The following is a 24,064-nucleotide window of genomic DNA, read 5'->3' on the forward strand; positions in this document are numbered from 1 at the left end:
CCTACACTACATCATTGTGGTAGTTGTAAATATCTCATTCTACATGGAATAGCTGCTTGTTACTGCTGTCTTTTTAAAGCTGTGTTTGTACCACACAAAGATAAACGAAAGTTTAAAAATGTACTAAAAATTAGCCATAGACACCTAGTGAATTACAGAAATTGCTATCACAGCTAAGCCAAGTAAAAGGTTCAGGAAGGTCAAGAAAAATTCAAGGGAGGCCTGACAAGCTTCAAACTAGCAAATTCAGCACATAGCTTTTGGCCGTTTCTGGTAATTGCAGTCCTATATGGCGGGACTACACCCTTACAAATGCAACTCTTTCAATGTAGGAAGCAGCAAATCTTGTTGACATAGAATCGTTACACTTCCATATAGATAGGATGATGGTTTTTGTTTTACTCTCCTATCTGTCTTTATGCATTTCTTTTCTCTATGCTTCTCCATGTTTTAAGAGTCTCTAAGAGTATTACTGGCTAAGTAAATTTCCATCAGTTGAGAAAAGCAAATTAAGATGGATTTATTTTTTCACTGCTTTTCCATATACAACTTCAATTTTGTATTTCTTTTTAATTGATATAAGCTATTTTCTGAGGAGTGATTGTGATGCTGGCAGCTTACATCAGTTGTTATGCTTCCTGCATGTACCTAATCATTTCTGCATTTCTAAAGTACGACACAACTTTCATGGTTTTCACTGGGAGAGTGAATAGTGCATTTGCAGTGCAAATTTAGCAATGCATCACTGCAGTGAGTTGTAGATGATTTTTTTAAGTGCAATATGAGAGATTTTTTTTTCTGATTTATGCAACCATGAATACATATTTTAAGATTAAGAGGTTTACAGATCTAACAGTCACAAAAGATATTTAATTTGAAAACCGTATAAGTCTTTGTATAATATCCTATTCTGTCTTTTACCAATTTTTGGGGGGGAGGAATGACTAGGAAAGAATTGCTTGAAGACAGGCACTTAATATAGAGACTCTCTGAGAACATCTTGGTATGTTACAAGTAATGTAAAACTTGTAAGGTTATAGCTGTTTGTATATTTAAAAACCAACACAATGTGTCTGTGTTTTTGCTACTCTTTTTTAATTCAGGAGAATATGCATTGGCTGCGGAGCTATACAGAGAAGTACTAAGATCATCTGAAGAGCACAAAGAAAAGCTCAAAACAGATTCCTTGCAAGTAAGTGAGCATTGAAATGTAAAGAAACGTAGTTAAGAACTGGAATACTTTAGAATACTTTAATTTAACAGGTCAGTCTTTTCTTCATCCCAATGGTATGCTGAAGTACTGTTTCAGCCTGCTGTAATGATAACAATTTTTGATCACAATCTTTAGATAGGAATCTGTCTGATGACCTTCATGTTTCCTTTTTTTTGACCAAAAAAAAAAAAAGCTACTGTGTTTGTAAAAACCTGCTTGTGAGTTTTCTTGATGTCCCTGAAGCAGTGTATGATCTCCACCTGCTGTTCTGCAGTACAGTTAACAAGCTGAATTCCTAGTCTGGTGCATGTGACTGTGACTGCTCACATTAAGTGTTGTATTGCATCCTGCAATTACGGAATGCAGGGTTTGCACTGAGAGCGATACTAATGTGCCAAATGATAGAGAATAATAAAATATTTGCACTGCAGAAGATAAGAGGGCATTAAAACATGGAAAAGAATTGAAGTTCCTTTTCTCTTTGGGCATTTGACTTTTGAATATATTAGCCTTTTGAATACTATTTAAAAATATGAATATATTTTCCTGGTAGAAAAGTCATGGTTCTCTAATATTTATAATTCTTCAAGAGCTACCAAAATTTTCTTCAGCATAATTAGAGATTTAAAATGTTAGTGACACATAGATAAGTGATCAGTTGTCTGTTTCTTTACTTGCTTCTGTGAACGAATTATTGTTTGATTGTGTTGCATGTGGTCACCTGATGCCTCTGTTGTGCTTCTTTGATTTTTCCTTTGTGACTTCCTGGTGGCTTTTTTTGGGCTAGCATAGAGGTGTTAGCCTAAACTTTTTAAGCTGTGCATAGGTTGTTAATTAAATTGTTCTACTGGATTGTAGAATCCAATTAAGTTTTTTTTTTCCCCTTGAAATATATGCTGACTAATGTTGCCTTAGTGTAATAAAATTTTACTTCTGTTAAGTCTTCTTAGTTGTGTAGGATTAGCTCTTTGGGATAATGGCAAATCACTGCTGGCCAGTCCTCTTGAGTGACTGAAATAGTAATAGGGCACAGGTGAAGAGAATCCAGGATGTGAGAAGGGCATAAGTTTAGGATAATGGAGGCTATTACTATGAGTTTGTGAGAGCTGTGCAGGAAGCATAATATTATTGGTCTGGTTTGAGAGGCAAAGGGTGAAGCCAGAGAAGAGGAGCAGAGTTTCCTTATATTAATAATCAAATTTATTTTCGCTAAAAGTGTACCAACAGGTTATGTGTTTTTCAATATCTTTTATTTCAGAGAAATGAAAAATATGAAAAATTATTATAGCTCTTGGTATATGGTCTTTTCCTTGCAGTTTATTTTGCTTTAGATAGGCTAAATGAATACTCAGAATATTCCAAAAGACACCAAAGAAAGTGCCCTGAGATAGTTTGTTTTTCATAATAGTCAAGGGCTGTTTTAATTAGGAGGGTGAGTATGGCATAGGATCTGATGACTTGGTATCACACTTGCCTGCGGATTTGCTTTTGAGATGTTAAAGAAAGTCTTTTTAATATTTAATTTCTTATCTCAGTAAAATGTGGAAAGGAATATTTTCTTTATAAGATGCTTTCAGATTAGCAGAGAAAGACAAAACTGATTTTAAATTTGTGCTAATTTCTTGCTGTAAGCTTTCATTGCTCTTCAGGTCTTTCCTGTCACGGATGTTCCAATGGATTTTTTTCATGATTGCTCTTGACTTTGTGTATATTTAGAGACTTCATTCTACACATAATTTGATGGAATTGTTGGCAAAGCACCCAGGAATTCCCCCGACTTTGCGTGATAGCCGACTTGCAGAAGAGGTAAACATCTTTTGTTTTTACATAAATATGTAGAGCACGTTTTTATTTTTTGTCCCCTCAGCATTTTCTCTAACAAAAGAAACAACAATTCTTTTCATTTCAAAAGAAGTAGCTTTTGAGTTAACTACATACATAAGCCTTTCTTGTTATTTTATGAGTAAGTTTTATATTATGATTATATTTTATGAGTGAGTTCAATTGTCCTGTTCTCAGACTGTTCTGGGATCTCTTTATTGTTTGCTTATTCAACACAGATAAGTAGAAATACTGAGTTATATTCCAGTTCCCTTTTGTAATACATTGTATTCCTATTGTGTTGTTTTGGCTTACCCAAAAGCAAAGTTGCATAGTTAACATCTTTATAGTGATTTGTCTTCTCACATGTTTTTTGTGGCTTACTAATAAATGCTGGATTCTAAAGGAAAAAAAAATATTGCTAAATATTGCTTACAAATGAAGACGGGTAGCACATAGATAGGTAACCACTTGGAAGCACTATGGTAGTTGGGCAGTTTTTATGTTTGCAGCATTCCTCACAGATATGATTTGTGCATAGTTTAAGCTCCTGTTTCCATACAGGCAGAACAACTCCGACAGCATTATATGAGTAAATCCAACGCAGAAGTTGCAGAAGCCCATCAGGCCTTACAGCCAGTTCTTCAAACCATTCGGGAACTTCAGAGAAAGGCAGGTATCTCTTAAATGTTTTGTCTCTGACTTTTGGCTTTTTTAAAGATTTTTTTTCATCTTTTTGTCCATAACTCTAGCTGTTTATCTTCTTTCACCCATTAAAATTACAAGGTCACTTCAATGTTGCTTTATTAATTTCACAGGGAACTTTGCTTTCTCTGATTAAATGATCTCTATCTCCTTTTGAGAGAGAGAGAAGGAAGAAACTTTGAGATCACAGTATCTCTGTGTGACTGTTCTGTATAGATAGCCTTGATGAATCTGATTCTACTGAAGGAATATAAAGGTGGGGAGAATGTAGACAGTTTCTTAGTCATGTTTTTGAATGTCATCAGAAGACAGGATATTTTTAAATCACACTCTCATCCTCCACTTTTCATGGAATTAGCCAATCTGTGTTTGACTGTGGCCTAAAGATCAGTATATGCCTCTGTTGCAATGAGTAGATTGGTTTTCTCTTGAAAGTTCAAGGATAAATTTCTTGTTTCTCATACAGATACATTCAGGTTCTCCTTGGTGGTTGGATGTCATCCAGACAGCAATACAGTACGCCATTGATGAGGAGCTTGTTCAACGTGTGCAAAATGAAATTACCTGCAACTACAAACAGGAGACAAGTAAACTCTCTATGGCAGAGAAGTAAGAGAATAACTGAATTAGGCTGTTAAATACAGATAAATCTACTCAGGTCTTCTTACTAGTTTGTGCTAGCTGTTGCAATTAGATAGCAGACATTTTTGCTTCAGAGCATCTGGACTGCAATAATGTTTCAAAACCAGTCCCTGAAAAAAGCACAACTAGATAGAAGACTTGGAAAGAAAAGCAGAAAAATTACTGTTTTCTCTTAGATAAACATTCTTTGAAATGTTCTTCTGCATTATCTACTGTGGTTTCATAGTCTTCTATACTCATGAAACTGCTGAGTAAGAAGACTTCAAAGTTTATTACATGAAAATTGAGTAACCTGTAAAAGAAATTGGTTTGCTTAAATGGAAAGTAGACAGACAATATCAGAAAATCCTTGTGTAACACTGTAAAATAGCATCACTCTTTTTCTAAGCAAAGAATTTGAAGTTGGTTTCATGTTCAAGACAACAGTATACCATTTCTTTTTGGGTTCAGTTACAGAGTAATGGATTCAGAAGGGGCATTCAGAGGTTGCTTAAATCAACCCCCATCTTAAGATCCAGACCCATGCTTGTTCAATCCAGTAAAGCTGCACGGGGATTTGACCTGTTAAGTATCTCCAAGGAGGGAGATTCAATAGTCTGTGTGAAGCCTGTTCCAATGTTTGGCCCGCTTGGTGGAAAAAAAAAGACATTAAAATTATTTTACCTAGTTAATATTTCCTGTGTTGCATCACGTGTATGTTGTCTCTTGTTCTTTTGCCAGGTGCCTTTGACAAAAGTTTGACTCAGTCTTCTCTGTATGTTCCTGTTAGATATAGAAAGCAAAAAGGTCTCTCCTTAATTTTAGGATTGAATAGACCCTTTTCTCCTAAGCTTTATTCAGAATGTACCCCTCTTGTACATTCTGGATAAAGCTCTGTAAGTTCATCACAGAAAAGGGAGACATAGGAAGGACAGTGCTCTGGTGGTTTAACTTCAGGCAATTTTCTCAGATACATGAACTTACGCTTTTAAATACAATCTTTCTGAATCATGTTTTAGTCAAATACATTTTTATTATATTTATGAAATATATAAATATATGTATATACATCCGTGTACAAATTTATAAAATGTGTGTATAAATTTAAATACTTAAGATACACATATTTTAATTCCATGTGTAAAGATGTATCCTCCACTCTGACTTTTCTGCCATCGATTCCAAAAGGTTGAAATTTCTTCTTGATGGAAGTAAATATATCTTTTATTTTCAGTACTTAACATAATTCTATTGAATAATCTAAATAAAGACACAAAACTTAACCTCTTTTTTCTTCAGCACAAGAGGCAATGGGCACAAACTGAAACACTAGATGTTCCCTCTGAACATCAGGGAATGCTTTTTTACTGTGAGGGTGACTGAGCACTGGAACAGGTAGCCCAGAGACATTGCAGGGTCTCCATCCTTGGAATACTCAAAAGTTGTCTGGGCATGGTCTTGGGCAACCAGCTGTAGGTGACCCTGCTTGAGGAGAGCATTTGAGCAAGACAACACCCTGAGGCCCCTTCCAACCTCAGCCAGTCTGTGAGTCTGGATATGAATGCCTCATGGTTCTTTGAGAATGATAGCATCACATTCTGGTCGAAATAAATATGAGGAAAGGATTGTTTGCATGTTCATGCAAAACTTCTATGCCTATCCATCCATCTGTATTGTTAGCTTGTGTCACACTGGTTTTTTTTTCCTTGATTGAAATGTGGTATTTAGAAAACATCTTCTTAAGTTGCTGCTTACAGATGGTATAACTTTGGAAAAGCTATCTGTGACTTTCTTCTATAACACAGGGATAAAACTTACTACCTTTTCAATTTATTTTAGCATATGAGATAAAACTTGAAAAACAGTGTTGTATCAAGTTCTACTGGTCAATGGTGGAAGCAACAAGTACTCTGAATTGAGTACTGGATATGATTAATCCATGGTATAATGAGGGAGATTTTTATAAAGCTGATATTATTTGGCAATTGATGATATTAACAGCAGACTTGTGGTTGCAATTTACATTTACTTTCAGACTACCTGGTTAGGCAAACTTTGTCTATGTTATTTTAAAATGCATATTACTGAAGTAGGTTATATTGAATGCCAAGCTTTAGTAGTGCTAAACCTGTGCTTTGCTCTCTGCACTGTACAAAATGTATGTTTTGGATCAGACTTTCCATATTGTGTAGAACCACAGTCTTGTACATCAATGTCAGATCTTGTAGGAATGATGCACTTTCTTTCAGCAAGAGACTTCTGCTCTCAGGAAAAACACAATGTGGGAAGTGCTTAACTTGTATTCGTGTTTGTGTTCATTACTGCAACATCCCTCCAATCACAAAAGACAGCTAGGCAGCTAGGTTTTAGGAGAACAGTTTACTGTTCTGTCCATTTAATAAATTTAACTTTGAAAGCTAACTTGCTGAGTGAAGTGTATTTTTGTGATGTGTGCATGTGTCTGTTGTGAATTGCACAGGTGCATTGAAAATAATTTTGTTGGCCAGCAGACACAAGTAAGACTGCATGTGCAGTGGTTTCCATTTATTAGATCTCCATTGTGGACCAGAATGTTGCAGGTTGGTGTTCACTACTGGTATTTGGCCACACGTCTCAAGTCTTGGAAAGAGTCTTTCTAAAGATACCAGGCATCAGCTCTGGGGATACACTGAAGTGATTTCTGACAGCATTGCATGTAGCAGAATAAGCATTTGCTTGTGGTAGCAACTTTGTATGTTGTCCTAGATTGCTATTTAGCTACTTCTCTTCTACTTTAAAATGCTGAGCCAAGTTTGGATTTTGTATCTTGGTGTACAGTAATTTCCTTTTTTCTTTAAATCAGGTTCCGTGACTGCAGAGGCCTTCAATACCTACTCACAACCCAACTGGATGAAGTGAAGAAGTTCCAGAAGATTGTAAGAGAAGCAGTGAAAAACTTAGAAGGGCCTCCTTCTAAGCAGGTTATTGAGGCTGCCACTATCTGCCATTTGAGACCTGTTAGACTGCCACTTAACAAGTAGGTCTTGAAAACAGAACGTATACCTTAGATATGTATTACTAAATTTTCCTTCATTTGAAATAGCATAAAGCCTTTATTATGTACTCAAGAGCTGTATGCACACAGGTATCACAGATCTATTTGTTAGAATCATAATCTTTGGTTTTATTTTTATAAAATCTTCTAGTGTCAGCTATATCAGTGTACATATGACTGTTGTTTTGTTTTTTAAGAGTTTTGTGTAGTTTTTTATGTTGGAATAGGGGTTTATGGTAATGTGGTTTCTGAAATTTTGAGTGCATCTGTTTTCAATTTTCTGTGTTGCAGCTGTGTCTTTTGTAAGGCTGACGAATTGTTCACAGAATATGAGTCAAAGCTCTTTATGCATAGGTAAGTTCATAGCTTTATAAATTTCTCACTGTTAGAAAAAGTGAAAGTTGGATTGGTTTATGTTGTCTGAAATAAGTTTATGACCCAATGACAGAGACTTCTTGCTAGTGGCTTTGATAGTAGTTCTATTAGGTTTAATTTTCTATGTAAATTTCATTTGAAGACATTATGTCCAAGGAATGAATACATACCACTTTCCCTCAAGCCACTATAATATGACCATACATCAGAAATGAAGTGGTGGCATGTTCAGAAAGCATGTGTATAAATAAAAGTATGCTAATTTAACACATACTCCTATTTGTGCAAATATTTATTTGCAATCCAGCTGCAAGTGGTATAATACCACCCTCATTCGGTGTTACAATGAGAGATCTCAGACAGGATGAAGCTGAAAGAAAGGTGACACCTGCACAGGGTGTCAGAGAGGTGTGCATAGTGGATGGTACTGAAAGACATAGATTACAGCTCTCTGCATGCTTTCTTTTGGACTTCTCTCTCTCATATCACTCACAATGTTAAAATTGGATTGAAAAGTCTTGAGGTTACTGAGAAAACATTTTAAGAAGTCTTTACCAGTGGGAGTTCTGTTGCTTCATGACTGCTGGAATCAGGAAGAATGGATTATTTTAAAATTAGCATTATTTGTCAAGGAGAGAACTGGGAAGCTGTACTGTTCTTTCGCAGTGTAATACACAGCAAATTTTGCATCCAAGTTTAACTGTAATTCTTGCTTATATAAAAAGTCAGAATTGATTTTTTTAATGAATATGACCTTAATAAATACTGAAAGATGATTTAGATTTACAAAAGCTATAGATGACTTTGGGCTGACAGAATGGCCTAAGGATTGGTACCGAGGTAGGTCACTGTGTTCAAAGCAAGCTTTTGATTAGGTAATAAAACAGCTGTTTATATTTCCTTGATTTGCATTATCCTTTAATCATATATAAGAAGGCTGAAACAGATGATGAATAAGTACAGATGGATGTGGAAGTACCAAATCAGTGCTAAGGGCTGTGCTTGGTTTGTTTTGAAGTGTTAAAGGCCAGATGGCAATATTCGAGGAGATGATAGAAGACCAAGAAGGGCTTGTCGATGACCGTCTGCCAACCACAAGCAGAGGGCTCTGGGCAACCAGTGAAACTGAGCGTGCTTTGAAAGCTCTTCTTTCCTTTGCCAAAGCTCACCGAATGGATGCTAGGGTAACTGAAGAAGGGAGCATATTCCTGGAGCTCTTTGAAGCATGGAAAAAGGAATACAAGGTACAGTAAATTACGTGGTGATCAAACAGTTGTGTGGTCCATTTAATTTATTATAAACAAATTGCAGCTGAGTATTAGCACATCTAAGTCATATTCCTGAAATTAGGCTTTGCCTACCAACCTTTTCCACAGTGCTTATTATAGGATTTGATTTTAAATGATTTATATGTGAGCTAATAGTTTTTAAAAGCTATACTGGCTACTAATCAAATTACTAAGCAATGTAATTGCATCTATTAAGATGGTATAAAGATATAATTAAATGTGTTCATCTGTTTACTTGAATCAGAATGTAACAAGACTCAGCAAATCCAACACTGGTCCATTCTGTAATTCAGGTTACCTTCAGTCTTGTGAAGAAGGAACACAGTTTTTTCATGTGCTTTTATGTTAGGAAACAAAGATGTGCCTAATATACCACTGAGAATGAAGACAGTGTTATGATTCTGTCTGTTGTGACTTGGAAATACTGATTCAGTGGTCTGTACTACTCCAATACACACTGAGCTACAAGAATGATACTCTGTGAAATAACTAATTTTTTTCATTCATCAGGGGTTTTTTTTTTGTTTGTTTTGCGAGGCATTTTGTTTCTGAATTTTTAGTTGCATTAATTATTGTAACACGAATTGTTGTAGAAGAAGTGAGCGACAGCTATTTCTAGTTGTTTATCCAGAGAGGCTGGAGAAGGGAGCAGGCAAAATGATGTCTATACTGCTTGTTTCCCATTATAATTAGTTGTTGTTATGGCTGAATGCTGTAAAGAAATATTATCTCTTCCTCCAAAAAGTTTCTCACATTTCATTTTACATTGTATGGCAGAGTCATGTAAGTGTAACTCAATTCAGTTCTGCTGTTCACTTATTTGGGGTTTTTCTACAGTTACTTCATGAGTATTGGATGGTGCTTAGGGATCACGTGTCTGCTATTGATGAGCTGGCCATGGCGACAGAGCGACTGAGAGTGCGTCACCCTGATGAGCCAAAACCAAATCCACCAGTGCTCCACATTATAGAGCCACATGAGGTAGAGTACTGGGCAGGAAAGAATGGTTTCTTTTTGATGGAACCTACCTCCTACAAAAACAAAATCCACATCTGGATCTGTGTATAATGTCTAGAATGTATCTCTGTTTGCATTTCAGACAGGCTTGGTGGAGTATAGAATTTTTCTAGGTTGAGTACATAGACCATTTTGAGCTTGTAATTCTTAATGTGATATATTTTTGTTAGCCTTCTGACAGAGTAGCATGTTTCCAAGAGGCTGCTCCCCTTTCAGGAGCTGCAACTTCCTTCCTCTACAGTTGCCCAGTTTTCCAAGCTGGGCGGAAAATTAAGTTGACCCGACTCCTTACCTGTATTGATACTTTTCACAAATACCTATATAAAACAGAAATAAGGACATTAAAGAAAAATCTTTTTTTCAGTATTTTGAAATTTCTGAGCTACCCCTGACTCTGTTTATGATGATAGAGAAAATGTTGGGTTGATTTAACCTTTGGATTTTTTTTTTGCACCAACAGAAGTGTATTTTCTATAGACACATTTTGTGCTTTTTTACTGTGAGATTGAGTTAGATAAAATTGCTTCTTTCTATAAGGAAATAAATTTCATCTCTGTAGTAAAACAATTTTTTAATAGGAGCACTTTGCTTAACAAATGCCTAATAAAGTCTTAAGATTTATGCACATATATGCAGCCATAAAAGAAACACCCATTTCTTTGGCCTTCATCCTTCAGGTACCTGCCTCTTCTGCAGTATTAAACTTCTCCACTATCAGCTGTAATTAATCTAAAAAGAAGTCAGCTTGATGTTTCTGTCTTCGTATAGGATAAATCAAATGTGGACATTTCTAAGAAATATAAAGAAAATAATTGTCTCTTACACGTTGTTTTTGGAACCAGCAGTTAATTCTGGTATATATATACACAGTTGTAAGAAAAGAGATGATAAATTGAAGGAACTTCAAAAGAAAATTCTGAAAATTTGGGTTCTTTAGTTTAATTTTGTTCCTCTAAAGAGCTAATATTGTAAGTAAAACAATAAAAAGCAGTTTTGTGTGCATTCTGCATCTCAGCCTATTCATGATGCTGTGTTCATACTGGCTACAGGAAATGAATAGATATTCTGAATTTCACCAAAAAAAATTAATTTAGGCCTTATTGTAAAACTTAACTTTTTTTTCCCTTTTTAACACATATTTAATATTGCTTTCATAGGTAGAGCAAAATCGAGTGAAACTTCTGAATGACAAGGCAGTTGCCAAATCACAGCTTCAAAAGAAATTAGGACAACTTCTGTACCTCACTAATCTGGAAAAAGTAAGATTAATGGTTCCTTGGTCTTTACCTAAGTGATGTACTCTGTTTACCTGTGGAAGGGAAGAAACCTACCATTATTTTTATTTAAAACTTCCATCTTAAAGAAATTGTATTTTCTGTGAAGATTCATTACATTTTGAAATCCAGTGCGCTGTTCTTTGTGTTACTGTGTGCTCATAAAATTATTTATTGCTTTATATATTTTAGTTATGTGTTTAATTACATGCATATTAAACTATAAACTAGTTTTAGATGTATAAAGTTCTCATTAAAACAAACTGGGCCATGTTTAGTAGAAGCTTATAAAATCATGTATGTCTCTGCATACCTTAGTATTTTACTAAGAGCTTACCTGAAACAGAAGGGTAATCACTTCTGGAGTTAAAGTGAGCATTAAAAAAAGAAAAAAAACCAAAAAAAACCAAAAAAAACAGACAACCTCCATGTATTATACGTTATTTTAATAATAGTGTTTGAGTAAGTGCATTTATGTTAAAGTAAGCATAGTTAAGCAAAATTTAAGAGTTTTTGCAACCATGTGAAGCTGATAGAAAATATGTGGAGTTTCTTGTTTGAAACTTGTATTTTACCAGGATTTTTCAGAGCTGTTATAGAGCTGCAGATGCCATAGGAGGACTGCAGAATGAAAAGTGCTCCTTTTGCTTACCATAAGTTACATGTTTTTTAACTCCTCGAGGTGGACTTGAGTACATGGAATACATGGATATGTTTTTCATTTGCTCAGACACTGTTTTGGTTTGATGTGGTTTCTTTTAAGGGTTTCATTATTCATTTTTTCTAGAAGCTTATTTTAAATATAGAATAACAAAACACAAAGTTGTTTTTTTTTTCTAATTTATAGTCTCAAGACAAAACTACTGGAGGAGTTAACCCAGAACCATGTCCAATCTGTGCACGTCAACTAGGAAGACAGGTAAGATACTTATTCAGCAGGTTTTACTTTTAGAACACCTGTAGCTGGAGCTGAGCCAGTTGTGTGTCAAATTGTCAAGACCTGTTTTTAAATGGACGTTGTATTGAAACAGGGAAAATGAGCTGTTTTTGTAATGTACCAACCAGCCTCTCCCCTGAAATAACATCTTTCTCAGATGCAAGCACCTCTACTTCTTTTAGCTTTTGACATCTGCTTAAGTGTTCCAAAAATGTGAGTTCATGATTGTTTTATAAATCTGAAGTTAAACTTCTGGCAGAAAGATTTATTTCCCATTTATAAGCTAACAGAAAGAGGAAGTAGGTAAACTTCTATTGTATATTATTGTATTTTATTGTAATTGTTCTTATTGGTAGTATTTTTTTCTTCTAAAGAAAAGGATATTACAAATGCAAACAGTAGCAAAATCCAACAGAATAAATACTGGCAATGTACATTTCTTTCCCTGCTGAAGTGCAGGAGTTGAAACTCAAGTGAGACTTAATCTATATCATAAAGTACAAAGCCATAGTTTAAATTTGACTTACCATACATTAGGGAAAAACATAAAAGGACTCGTTATGGTAAAACTAAATTGTCTCTTCCTTTTAGGGCAGCTATTTTAAGGAGGTTTAGCTTCTCTTTACATTATAGACATGTGTAAGCATGAACTGATGTCCTGCCATGTTTCCAAAGTCCCCTCTGTGTTCTTCTGCCAAGGTTTTTACAGAGACCAACTTTTAGTCCTGTTAACTGCCATTATTCTTTATCTCAGAGCTGGAAGAGCTCACTGAAAGGGATAATAATATCTTAATTTTCTTTATCTTTTCTTAACAACAAGACTGTTTCTTTACATGGTAGCAGTTTTCATGTTGCAAAGAACTTTTAAAATATTTATCATTCTGTTTCTGCACAATTGAAAAAACCTAACAAAGCCTAAAAGACCTGCTTAAAATCAGTGGTTTAGTCAATCCATTTGCTACTTGGTCCCATGAACACTTCTAGTTATTCCTCTTGGAATGGCCTAAAGAACAGGCTAGTATAGCAAAAGATATTATTTTGAATTTAAAAACTACTGGTCTACAAATTGTTTCTCTATTATGGAAGGTGTCAGCTGACATGTAGATGCTCTAGGCTCACAAGGGGAGAACAGCTTCTGCAATGCAATCTTGTTTCACATACATTCTGTCAAAAAGAGATTAAGACACTGTATAAAATCTTTTTTCTTAAGTCCAAAGATGCTGCCTTGGACTTATCAGTAGGGAAAAATTAAAGCATTTTTTTCTATCACTTATTAAATAAAACCAGTCTAGTATGAATGCACAGATAAAGAATTGTAGAGAAGGAAAATAAAAATATTTCTGTAATTTTTAAAAAGTATGTAAATACTTAATCTGTGTTTACATATAAGGCATTAAGAATCATCTTTCATAGAAATGGAAGATTGTAATGTCTTTCCTGAAGTTCAAAACTGAGAAAATGCAAACAATGAACAATAAATTCAGAAACTTCCTTTAGATCATGAATGTCTCTATGCTGGAAAACTTTAAAATTCAGGCTTTTTAGCAGCTGGAGTGCAACAATTGTAAAATTCTTCTTTAATCTGATGAATATCATGAAAATAACATAATTTCTCTATGAAAGTATAATTTATCATATTTAGTACACTATTTTTCCTTTGCACTGGCCTCAGACTGAAGCTGTGCTGTGTTTTGGGTTTTTTGTTTCCTGCACAGTGGGCAGTGCTGACGTGTGGACACTGTTTCTGCAATGAGTGCATTGCAATCATCATCCAGCAGTACAGCGTTGGCACCCGCCGCAGCTCCATTAAATGTGCCATTTGCAGGCAGACCACATCTCATAAAGAAATATCTTATGTCTTCACTGCAGAAGCTGCAAATCAGGAGGATGATATTCCTGTAAAGGTGAGTTGTTTGTGCAGGAGCTCTGTGGCCCAAACTTTCAGCAGTGCATACTTGTTGTGTTTTGTAGCATATTGCATTTAGGCAGATAAGTGTACTATATAGTTTTATATATAGTTTGTCCTAATGACAAAACCTCTAGACACAAACATGTAGGAATTCAATCCTGATTGCACTGTTGTATCTGCATTTTTTACTAAAGGAGAGTTTTCATTGTGTTGAAGAGACAGCACCTCCATGAGTCTTTAGTCTTTAGTACTAACATACATGTAGTGCATAGGTAGATGTTTGCACTGCATGAATGTCTTGTAGAAACCAAAAACCTGTGTTTAGTGCAATTGTGGAAAAAATAGAGGATTCTGGGCTAAAATGCAAAGATAAAATACATTGATAATACTTTGATTTAGATGGTTCTGCTGTCTTTTAATAAAAGTATTATTATGATACGACTGGATTAAAATATGGTTGTGATGCTTGTCATTATTTTAATCTGATTAGTGTAGTTAAAAATAATAACTAGTTGTGCTGACAGACTTCCATGATATCTGTGCAAGTCTCCTTGAACCTTGCACAATTTCTAGGGTTGCTACCCTGTATTGAAGACAATGCTACCACGTTCACAGTAGTTATTTCAACCTCCCTGGACAAATAGAATTCCATTGTATGAGTAGATGGTTCCTAACTCGAATTATTAAAGTAGTTTACAGTATGTGGCACCAGGGGGAGTAAATAGGCTGTATTTTTCAAGTGCTACTTCTTAGAATACAACTTCATGCAGGGCTTTTTACATACTAATTCCATATATGGTTTAGAGATATCACCCTATTTCTAACAAAATTTCAAATATGTTTCATAAATTACATTAAAAAATAACCAGAATAACCAAATTTCATAAATAAGACACTGAAAGAACATGTCATCTGCTATCCTGTGTAAAGAGTTGAAGTGTTTTCTTGAAGTATTTCTGCATCAAAAACTTTGAACAAACCAAAAATATTAATTCTGTGTGAATTTGCTTGAGCAAAGCTCATTCTTAGTTAATGAAACATTAAAAATTTACACTGTAGCTTCACTGTATTTACTATGTAAACAAGCAACATTGTTAAAAATAAAAAAATTCTACCTTATATTCCTTTAAAGGACTGTTTACAAAGAATAACAAGCTTACTATGGTTTCTATAGAATACTGAAGTTAAGATCAGTATCTTTCAGGATAGATATGAAAATTGTGTGATTTTTTTCAGTGGTTATATCTTAACCTGATCTTTCTCAATCCCTCTTAAAGTATTCACTACCTCTCTTTCTTTCTAACACTTTATTTTGCTGACATTAACCGTTTTAAGGTGATGCCTTAGATGCAAAGGACTACTGTAAATGGAAGCATTTTATACTGAGAGAGAGATTACTGGCATCTCTGCATGTTTTGGTTTTGTAAAAGCTTCCTGTGTCTGGTCAGTATTAAAGTGGGTGTTGCCAGCCTGTCATCTGAGACAGAAATTGTTTGTTAGACGGTAGTTTTGGTTCTAATGTTTACTGTTCGATAATTCATTTGATCTAACCAATTTCTTTATAAATAGTCATCTGAATATTTAACAAAATGACGGACTCATGGTGTGGGGGTAATGAGTAGGATACCATTTTTTAAGACAGACTGAAAAACAAGAGTGTTTCTGTCAGTTTCATCTTTCCATAGAGAACAAAATTGAGATCTTTGTGTGTACTGTGAGCCAAAGTTCTAGTCACTTGGAAGTTCAATAAGTATAATATAGTTTAACATAATGAAGACAAAGGGATGAAGAACTTTATACAGTTATTTTGTTTAAAAAATAGAGCAGAAAGACTGTTACCACTTAAAGCATTGTGCTGTTCTTTTCTGCAGCACAGTTCCCCTTACTGATCTTGTACGAAGTCACCTTTGTGACACCTGAGTCACAGGAATCTGAAAGGTGGAAAAATCAACAACAGTGGCTAAAGCTGCTATCTGTTATGGCAGGGAAAAATATAACCTGTGATAAGGTCTAAAAACAGTTTCTGAGGAGAAGACAACTAGAACATATTAGCCAGGATTGTCATCACTGAATCAGAGATGAACAGTATTGGAAAAGCCATAAATGACCCTGGAATTATGTAGGAAATCCTAAAGGCTAGTCTCAGATCTCCTAACTCTAGGTGTTTATGGTTAGCAGACAGTAGCCATAGGGCTGCAAATGTGTCATCCTTTCAGACCTGCCAACATAAGCATTTCTAATTGTCCATCTGACTTTGCGAACTGTCAGATGGACAGTCAGTGTCTACCAGGTGCAGCAGTAATGACATGGAAGAAAGCTGGTTAGTTTCTATGTCTGTGACATTGCAGAGTTGGAATCACTGTGGAGGACCCTGGGTAATGAAACAGCACTGCTTACTGCAGCCTTTGGTAAAACAGTCTGCAGAAAGTCTTTCACATGTTAGCTGCCTCGTGTGTGAGTGATCAAGGAGCCCAGCACTGGTTCCCAGCTTGTGCTGAGACTGCTGACATCCTTCCCAGCCAATTCTGCACGCAGCATGACTTCAGTAAATTTGATCTGTCATTGTAGTGAGCCAACATAGTTAATTCAATGTTCAAAAGACAGGTGCAGACAGAAATAAAACAGTATTTGTCCTGCTGAATCTAGCACAGTTTGAAATGACTATGTGTGTAGTAAGAAAGTAAAGACTTCTTTAAAAAAGACATGAGGTAAAATTGCTGTTATAGAAAGTACATACTGAAGGAGATGGAAAAAGAATTGCATCTCATTGTATCCTCTCACTGACCTAAGGGGATAGGGAAGAGTACATAAATCAAAATGGACAAGATGTAAAATAAAGTATTGGATTCATTATGCATTGAAATACTTGTGAATGCAGAATAGAAAGATGTTTTCATTGCAGCTCACCATCATTCAATAATCAATTATATTTACAATTTTCATACTGTTTTAAATATAATTAACAAGCTTCATAGTACTGAACATAAGTTTGATGTTGCCAGAATGAGAAACAAAAGCAACATAAATAGCATTCAGGTAGGTGTTTTTCTTTCCATTTTCAAAAGCTATGAAGGTAGGGAAATTTTAATATACATTTGAAAGAATCACTAAAGATTGTGCCACAAAGTTAAACTGCAGGAGGCCTAATGGGCACGTTTGGTGCCACTGCACTGTGTTTGGTGCCACTGCACTACCTGGGCCGTCTGCTTTGCCTCATGCAGAACCAGAGGGTGTGTCTGCGTGGCACTTCATTCCTCCATGCTGGTACACGCTGCTGATCCTAGTGCAGTGTTTTATGAGGGAGAGGTAAAAGTAGTTCAGTGCTACTTAACCTGCCCTTCCTCAAGGCTGATCATTGTTAACTTTGTGTAAGATGTATGAGAGACCTAATATAACATCATTTAATAAAGCAATGAATGTGGAAGGAGTTTTTTACTATCCTACTTTACTAATGTGCTTCTTTGGCTTTTCAAAGGGAAGTCACTCCACCAAAGTGGAAGCTGTGGTCCGAACACTGAAGAAAATTCAATTTAAAGATCCAGGGGCTAAGTCCTTAGTTTTCTCAACGGTATTAATCACCATTTTCTGTCTTGTCTTTGCATGTGTCTTTTGAGTTAAAAGCATTCATAATCTTTTCTGGAGCTAGTTTAGCTACCAAAATGTTGAATCACTCTGTACAACCACTTGATTGTTTTGAGGATTTGTAGGGCAAGTCTTGTAACTGGAACAAGAATAATGATCATAGTCAGCAGATGTGAAAGCTTGTTTCTTTAAAGGGCAAACACTTAGATTTGTATGGAAGCAGTAGAAATTCTAGATAATTTTAAATATGATGTGCTGATGTTTTTTGATACATTGTAAAACTGTTTTTTCAATGGCTACCAATTTCTTTTATTCAAGTTATCTTTCTAATTACCCGTCTTACTTAGTTTTATGAAAGATTTGGTTTCTAGCACACAATTTTTTTAAAAGAATTGCAAATCCTTTTAAAGGATCCTTTTAAAGCAGTTTGAAAAGTTTTAAAATCTACTCTTTGTTAGAGAAGCTAATTATTATTTTTTAGTTGTCATTGCTGTTTGTAATGTTGAGTTACTTTTATTGTGTTGCGTGGTTTTGTTTTGTTTTTTTTTACAGTGGCAAGATGTGTTGGATATAATTTCAAAAGCTTTGTATGACAACAACATGGTTTTTTCTCAGATCAATGGAATTAGTAAATTTCAGGTACATAAAGGATATTTTTCTTAAATTATTTTCAGTGGGGAAATCATAGTTCACAGAAGTTAATCTGATACTTTTTACTTTGTTGCTTCATTTCAGAAACTAAAAAAGCAGCAAATTTGTATGGCAGAAGTTTTGATCTCCAACTTATTAATTCTAAAATTTATAATCTCAAAAAGTCCTACTTTAAAGCATTTGGAGATAAACAGTACATTCACTTTTGAGAAAGATGCATTGGCATGGAAGTTAAGTATGTGACACACTGATCAGTGTTGCAAGAAGTTCATGCCTTCCTGAGACTGTCATTATCTGTTCTGGGATGACAGACCTGCAAAGATTGTCGATCTGGAGCCTGCATTTGCTGCCATAGTTTGTTGAAAATATAGTCTTGTCCCCCACACATTGCATTGAGGAGCTTTTGTCACACTGCTGTGATGTTTGCCTTTTAGGAAAACCTGTCTGCATTTAAATATGATCCCAACATCAATATTTTGCTGCTGCCTCTTCACACTGGTTCCAATGGACTGAACATCATCGAAGCAACTCATGTTCTGCTTGTGGAGCCCATTCTGAATCCAGCACATGAGCTGCAGGCTATTGGCAGAGTACATCGTATTGGCCAAACAAAGTAAGGTTTACAGTTGTGTTCAAGGGTTTAGATATGGTCCAGAATAGATCTGAAAAAACCTTGTTCAGCTGCTGCCCTATTTTATGTGTGCCATTGATGCCTTAGTTTTTAACTTTGGACTACTGCTTGCAAAAATGTCCAGAAATGTCTTAGCTTTGCAAGTCTGAGCAACTCATCGTTTATGTCATATATGGCTACATTCAGGCATGGCCTTTCTGGGTTTCCTTGAGAGGCTCTTTCTGACTGGTCATTCCTAGCTCCAGATTAGGGGCTGCATAAATTGTTGGGGCTTTTTTGTTTCCTTGTTTTGGGGCTTTTTTAGTTGTTTTTTTTTCCAAAAAGAAAGTTATAGCACATTCTCGTTAGAACTGATAAGTTTATAAATCACAGTTCTGCCCTCACCCCTGTCTTTTTGAAGAAATTAATGAGTTTGTATGTCTCTTGTTTGTTTCAGTGTTGTTGCTCGGACATAGGTAGTGCTGAACATTTGAAAAGGGTTTTAGAAAGTTTGTCCTCAACTATGAGATGTGTGTGTTTTTCCTAAGGTCTCGTGACTTTATAAAAAAAAATTTAAAGCCCAGTACATGGAGAAGAAAAATAACTGCAGTCAATTCTGGAATAACAATACTGTAGAATAATAATGGGGGTTGTGTTCTGGAAATGAAAGCAAAGAGAGAGGTGGACATGAAGGAGCATGTATGTGAAAGAATGTTTATGAACAGGTGGATATTTTTGTGTTGGTAAAGATTTTTAGTTAAGTGTGAGGGCTTAGAATTATAACTGTGAGGGAAAGATTGATTGCAGCAGCCCACACTGCAATTCTACATGATGCTGGCACGAAAGGTGCAACAAAAACCTTGCAATAAAACCCCCAAGAATACATTGTACTTTTTAAGAATTAAGATTTCAGCTAGGCTTATTTTTAAAAAGGGCTGTGTTCCAAGTGCACTGAGCATTAGGGAATACTCTTGTTTAGTGTCACTGGTGCAACTATTGCCAGTTCAGTTCTTAGTTACTTCTCTTTTTTGGGGGGAGACCTTTGCCTGTGAATCCAAAAGCATTCTTCCTTCATTCTTCTGTGAAATGTTGCCTGCCAAAGTTTCAACCTAAGACCTGAAAATCATCTAAGCATTTTCAAGGGTTCTTACCTTGAAAAATGTTTATACCGGGGAGCATAGGGTGCTTTTTCATTTTTATCTTTGGATCTGACTGTTTTCCATTTCACTTTATGGTCACTTTTCTAAATTACTTCTTTCTTTTTTGAAATTTTATTTCATAAAAGGAATGAAAATTTATTTCATAAATGGAATTTTCATTTTGTGGTGTGTTTATTGACATTTTGGGTTTTATATTTTACCAGTGTTGACTACAGTTACTGACTTCTTTAAAAAAAAATTGTTATATTTTGCTGTCTTCAAAAATAATATTATTAAAACTCTGGGTATTAGGTTTAATTTTCCATGACATTGAGCTCTTGTCTCTTGGAATAATTTGTGACAATGAAGTATGAACATTGTATATAACCAGTGGGCAAAACTCTTTTTTTTCTTTGGGCTCTGGAGGAATGTTTCTAGTAAGGACACAGAGAGCAGAACTTTGCCCTGTATCTACATTAGGATTTTAGCTAATACAGCTTATATTCATTTAGTGTGTGATCAGTAAAGTGAAGTGAAAGTGTGTTTACAGGGAAGCACTAAGCACTCTGAAATGTCAATGGAAGTTGCTAATCACTTCTAACATTTATTTCTTAAAAACCAGAGGCATATTTTCAACACTTTTAATAGAATTAGTATGAGACAAAATATAGTTCTAAACTTTGGCTGTAACAGTAAAACTTCTGCTCACTTATGGTGGCATTTTCTTTTTTTTAAACACATTTAGATCTACGATTGTTCATAGGTTCCTGATAAAAGCAACAATAGAAGAGAGAATGCAGACTATGCTGAAAACTGTAGATAGAAGGTATGTGTTGAATTTTTTTTAAATGTCATTATGGCACTGAAAATGAAAAAGTGGTTCTCCACCATACTTTTATTATGGTTAGGAATGTACATCTTACATGTAAATTTTAGCTGTCCTTCAAACTGTTTTGATTGGCAAGACAGTTTTAAGACTTCAAAAGTTTTAACCTGGCTCCAGCAACTTGCAGCTTAAGGTATTTTAACTCTCTGAGAAATATGTTGGCTATGTTTTGTGTATTTTATTTCATAAAAGATCAAGTAATAAATTATGTATTATGGTATGATTTATCTTTTCAATCTACCTATGTTCATTGGTATAAAAACATTGCAATTGATGGAGTAGCACTAAGCCTGCCACTAGAGCAACAATATGTTATAAACTCTAACACAGGACATGGGTTCTTTCTTTTGTTATTTTATTTTTTTAATCCTACAAACTTCATCTAATGGTGCTGTGTCACACTTCTTGGTTTTACAGTCCATACAAGCATTGCCCAGATGCTAAGTCATACATGAGGCTGGGCTGCAGACACAGAAAGCAGTTTTCACTGTGGTTTATCTTTCCAAAATCTATAAGCAGTGATGGATTGGAGTGGGACCAAAAATGCTATTTACATTCCTTATGCAGACAGTGTAAGAGGCTTGTACCTTTTAACCAGATGGTATACACATGACAAATCTAGGAGGAGGCCTTAGTTTATGGAAAATTTCCCTGTTACAAATCATGAAACTAAAAATTACATGCACATCTTTGGCTGCAGTTATGGAAGATTTCAGTTTCAGCTCTTCAAGAATGATTTATTCTCCTTATCTGTGAAGTAGCACTACTTTTGCACATACAATTTGGATAAATGTACAGTGGTTGAATGATCCCATGAGGGCTAATATTTTCAAAGGAATATTAAACCTCATGCTTGGAAGCTCAAGCAAATCCCTTAAATGTTAGGAGGTCAAGGTGGATTATCCCATGTTCTGCTGCCTTTGCAGTGTTTGGTGTTGACCACATTTGGGGACAGTAGATGGACTTTTTACCTTACTTAGAATGTGCAGGAGCCGTAGCTGATGAGTGTATATGTTTCCTGGACAAAAGGTGTGCTTTCCTGCTGAGCTTCAAAGCTGAGCAGGTATTGACTCTGAACTGTGTGCTCTGTCTTCAGTGCACACAGCTCATTTCTTACACTGATTCTTTCTCTGATGCCCACATGCAATTTTTTCCCACAGCCACACGAGCTCTTCCATGAAACAGTCAGAAGCCTCAGTGTTGACAGTGGCAGATTTGGCTGACCTTTTTACAGAGGAAACTGAAGAACTTGAATAAAAACATTGGTTTGACCTAATGAAATTGGAAAGTACCTGACCCAGTAAGCACCAGGATAAAATCCACTTGATCTGTCATTCCTGTAGACATCATCTAACATTTGTCCATAAGAGTGCAATCGGAAATTAAGAAGTCTTAATTTTTACTGATTTCTTCTTTGCTGATGTTCATAGCAGCACATACTTCTGATGGCACTGGATAAAAGTTGCACTTTGCACATTATACAAATATGGATTTTTTTTTTTCCCAAAGAGAATTTGAGCTGGATGCTGAAACCAAGATCTTGGACCCTTGGTTTGAGAGGATTTTTACCATCAGGCTTGATTGGCTATTAGCTCAGCCTGAGAACAAAACTATGTGGGTGGTTGGGTGGGAAAGGGAAGCAAAATACAAATCTAATTTTTTTAATTGTACAAAGAGCTGTTAGAAAGAATGACTGTAAATTAATATTCTTCTAGAAAAGGCTTGTTAGATTTAATGCAGAGTTATTAAATGTCTTATTGTTAACACTTCAAATTACAAATGTTTACTAATAGTTTGGATATTTGTATTAGGCCTTTAGATATTCATAAAGACTTTTGACAGTTAAATATTTCATTGTTAATGCTTACTCACAGCAAAAAGATGATAATTAAATTATGCTTTTTGTATGCGTGTTGATCTGGTGATCAGTTAAAGACTTGCACTTGCTGTATATTTTTCACTTGAAGCTGCGATTGAGTGCTCTGTTTGAAAAAAAAAGAAAAGCATTTGCTACAGAATTTTCAAAACTTAATTGGTTACACTGCTGATCACTTCGTAATTATTTGGTGTCTCTGTGGATTGTCTCATCCTGATCTTTTTTCCAGTTCTTCCCCTTAAAGCTGCAGCAATTTAAATATACAAAATACATGAAATTATGGTAGGCAGGCTAGTTATTAGGTACCTGGTCTCAGTTAGAAAAAGTGTGGAGAGAAATGGAACTTTTGTGAAGCTTTATCTTTAGATATGCAAGAACACTCTACCCCATCTTTGTTGACAGTAGAAAAGAAATCTAGGCTAATTTTCAGACTGCTGAAGGTAGGCACGATAAATTTTAAGCCTTTTGGTATTGGCTATGGGTGTGCATTTATATAACATTAATTTCTGAAGGTACTACAAAAGGAAGCTCAGTTGTGCAGTTGGTGTTAAACACAATTTTGTGTTTAGCAAGTGGGCAAATGTGTATGCATAAGCAACTTCCCTCAGTTTGCAGCAAGAGAAATGGAATAGATGGTGGGGTCTTCTTTAGATAAGCTTGATCAAGCAGTTTACACAGCAACTGTGACATCTCCATCCTTGAACATACTGGGAACTCAAATAACCCTAAGCAACCTGATCCGCCTTCAAAGCTGGTCCTGCTATCTGTGGTGTGTTGGACCAGATGACCTCCATGGATCCCTTCCAACCTAAATTATTTTACAGTGTACTGGAGATCATGTTGTACAGACACTCCAGGAACTCTGAGGACAGCAACATTCCAATTTCCTCATCAGCTTCAGATAATTTTGATATTATATGATACAATGTGACTGCACAAGAAGCTGCTATTCACTCTGAGAAATGATGTATCTGTGCTACAAACTGTGGAAGCACATAGTGTTTACATTCATAGCTCCCATTTTAATTAACTAGACGTGTGAAGAATAGTTGTCAATGAATGTGGAGACAGAAAGGCAAACTGAAAAATGTCAGTTATGAGAGGTTTCCCAGCCTCTTCCTGTTT

At 35.4% G+C, this 24,064-nt stretch overlaps 1 protein-coding gene across 2 annotated transcripts in view; it reads left to right on the forward strand.

Annotated features, from left to right (window-relative positions):
* SHPRH (SNF2 histone linker PHD RING helicase) overlaps positions 1–22,970 on the forward strand; it is a 45,555-nt gene extending 22,585 nt beyond the window's left edge. For both annotated transcript variants that reach the window (XM_005420071.3, XM_031056283.1), the window contains 16 exons: positions 1,104–1,192; positions 2,930–3,019; positions 3,599–3,706; positions 4,206–4,348; positions 7,203–7,376; positions 7,686–7,748; positions 8,788–9,013; positions 9,896–10,039; positions 11,233–11,334; positions 12,197–12,268; positions 14,002–14,190; positions 17,671–17,763; positions 18,330–18,416; positions 18,863–19,041; positions 20,923–21,003; positions 22,224–22,970. In XM_005420071.3, coding sequence (XP_005420128.1) covers positions 1,104–1,192; positions 2,930–3,019; positions 3,599–3,706; positions 4,206–4,348; positions 7,203–7,376; positions 7,686–7,748; positions 8,788–9,013; positions 9,896–10,039; positions 11,233–11,334; positions 12,197–12,268; positions 14,002–14,190; positions 17,671–17,763; positions 18,330–18,416; positions 18,863–19,041; positions 20,923–21,003; positions 22,224–22,320 — 1,937 coding nt within the window. In that variant the 3' untranslated portion in view covers positions 22,321–22,970. The remainder of the gene's footprint in view (positions 1–1,103; positions 1,193–2,929; positions 3,020–3,598; positions 3,707–4,205; positions 4,349–7,202; positions 7,377–7,685; positions 7,749–8,787; positions 9,014–9,895; positions 10,040–11,232; positions 11,335–12,196; positions 12,269–14,001; positions 14,191–17,670; positions 17,764–18,329; positions 18,417–18,862; positions 19,042–20,922; positions 21,004–22,223) is intronic.
* Positions 22,971–24,064: the final 1,094 nt, after the last annotated feature.

The sequence above is a fragment of the Geospiza fortis genome, unplaced genomic scaffold, assembly GCF_000277835.1.
Source record: "Geospiza fortis unplaced genomic scaffold, GeoFor_1.0 scaffold162, whole genome shotgun sequence".
Lineage (NCBI taxonomy): Eukaryota > Metazoa > Chordata > Aves > Passeriformes > Thraupidae > Geospiza > Geospiza fortis.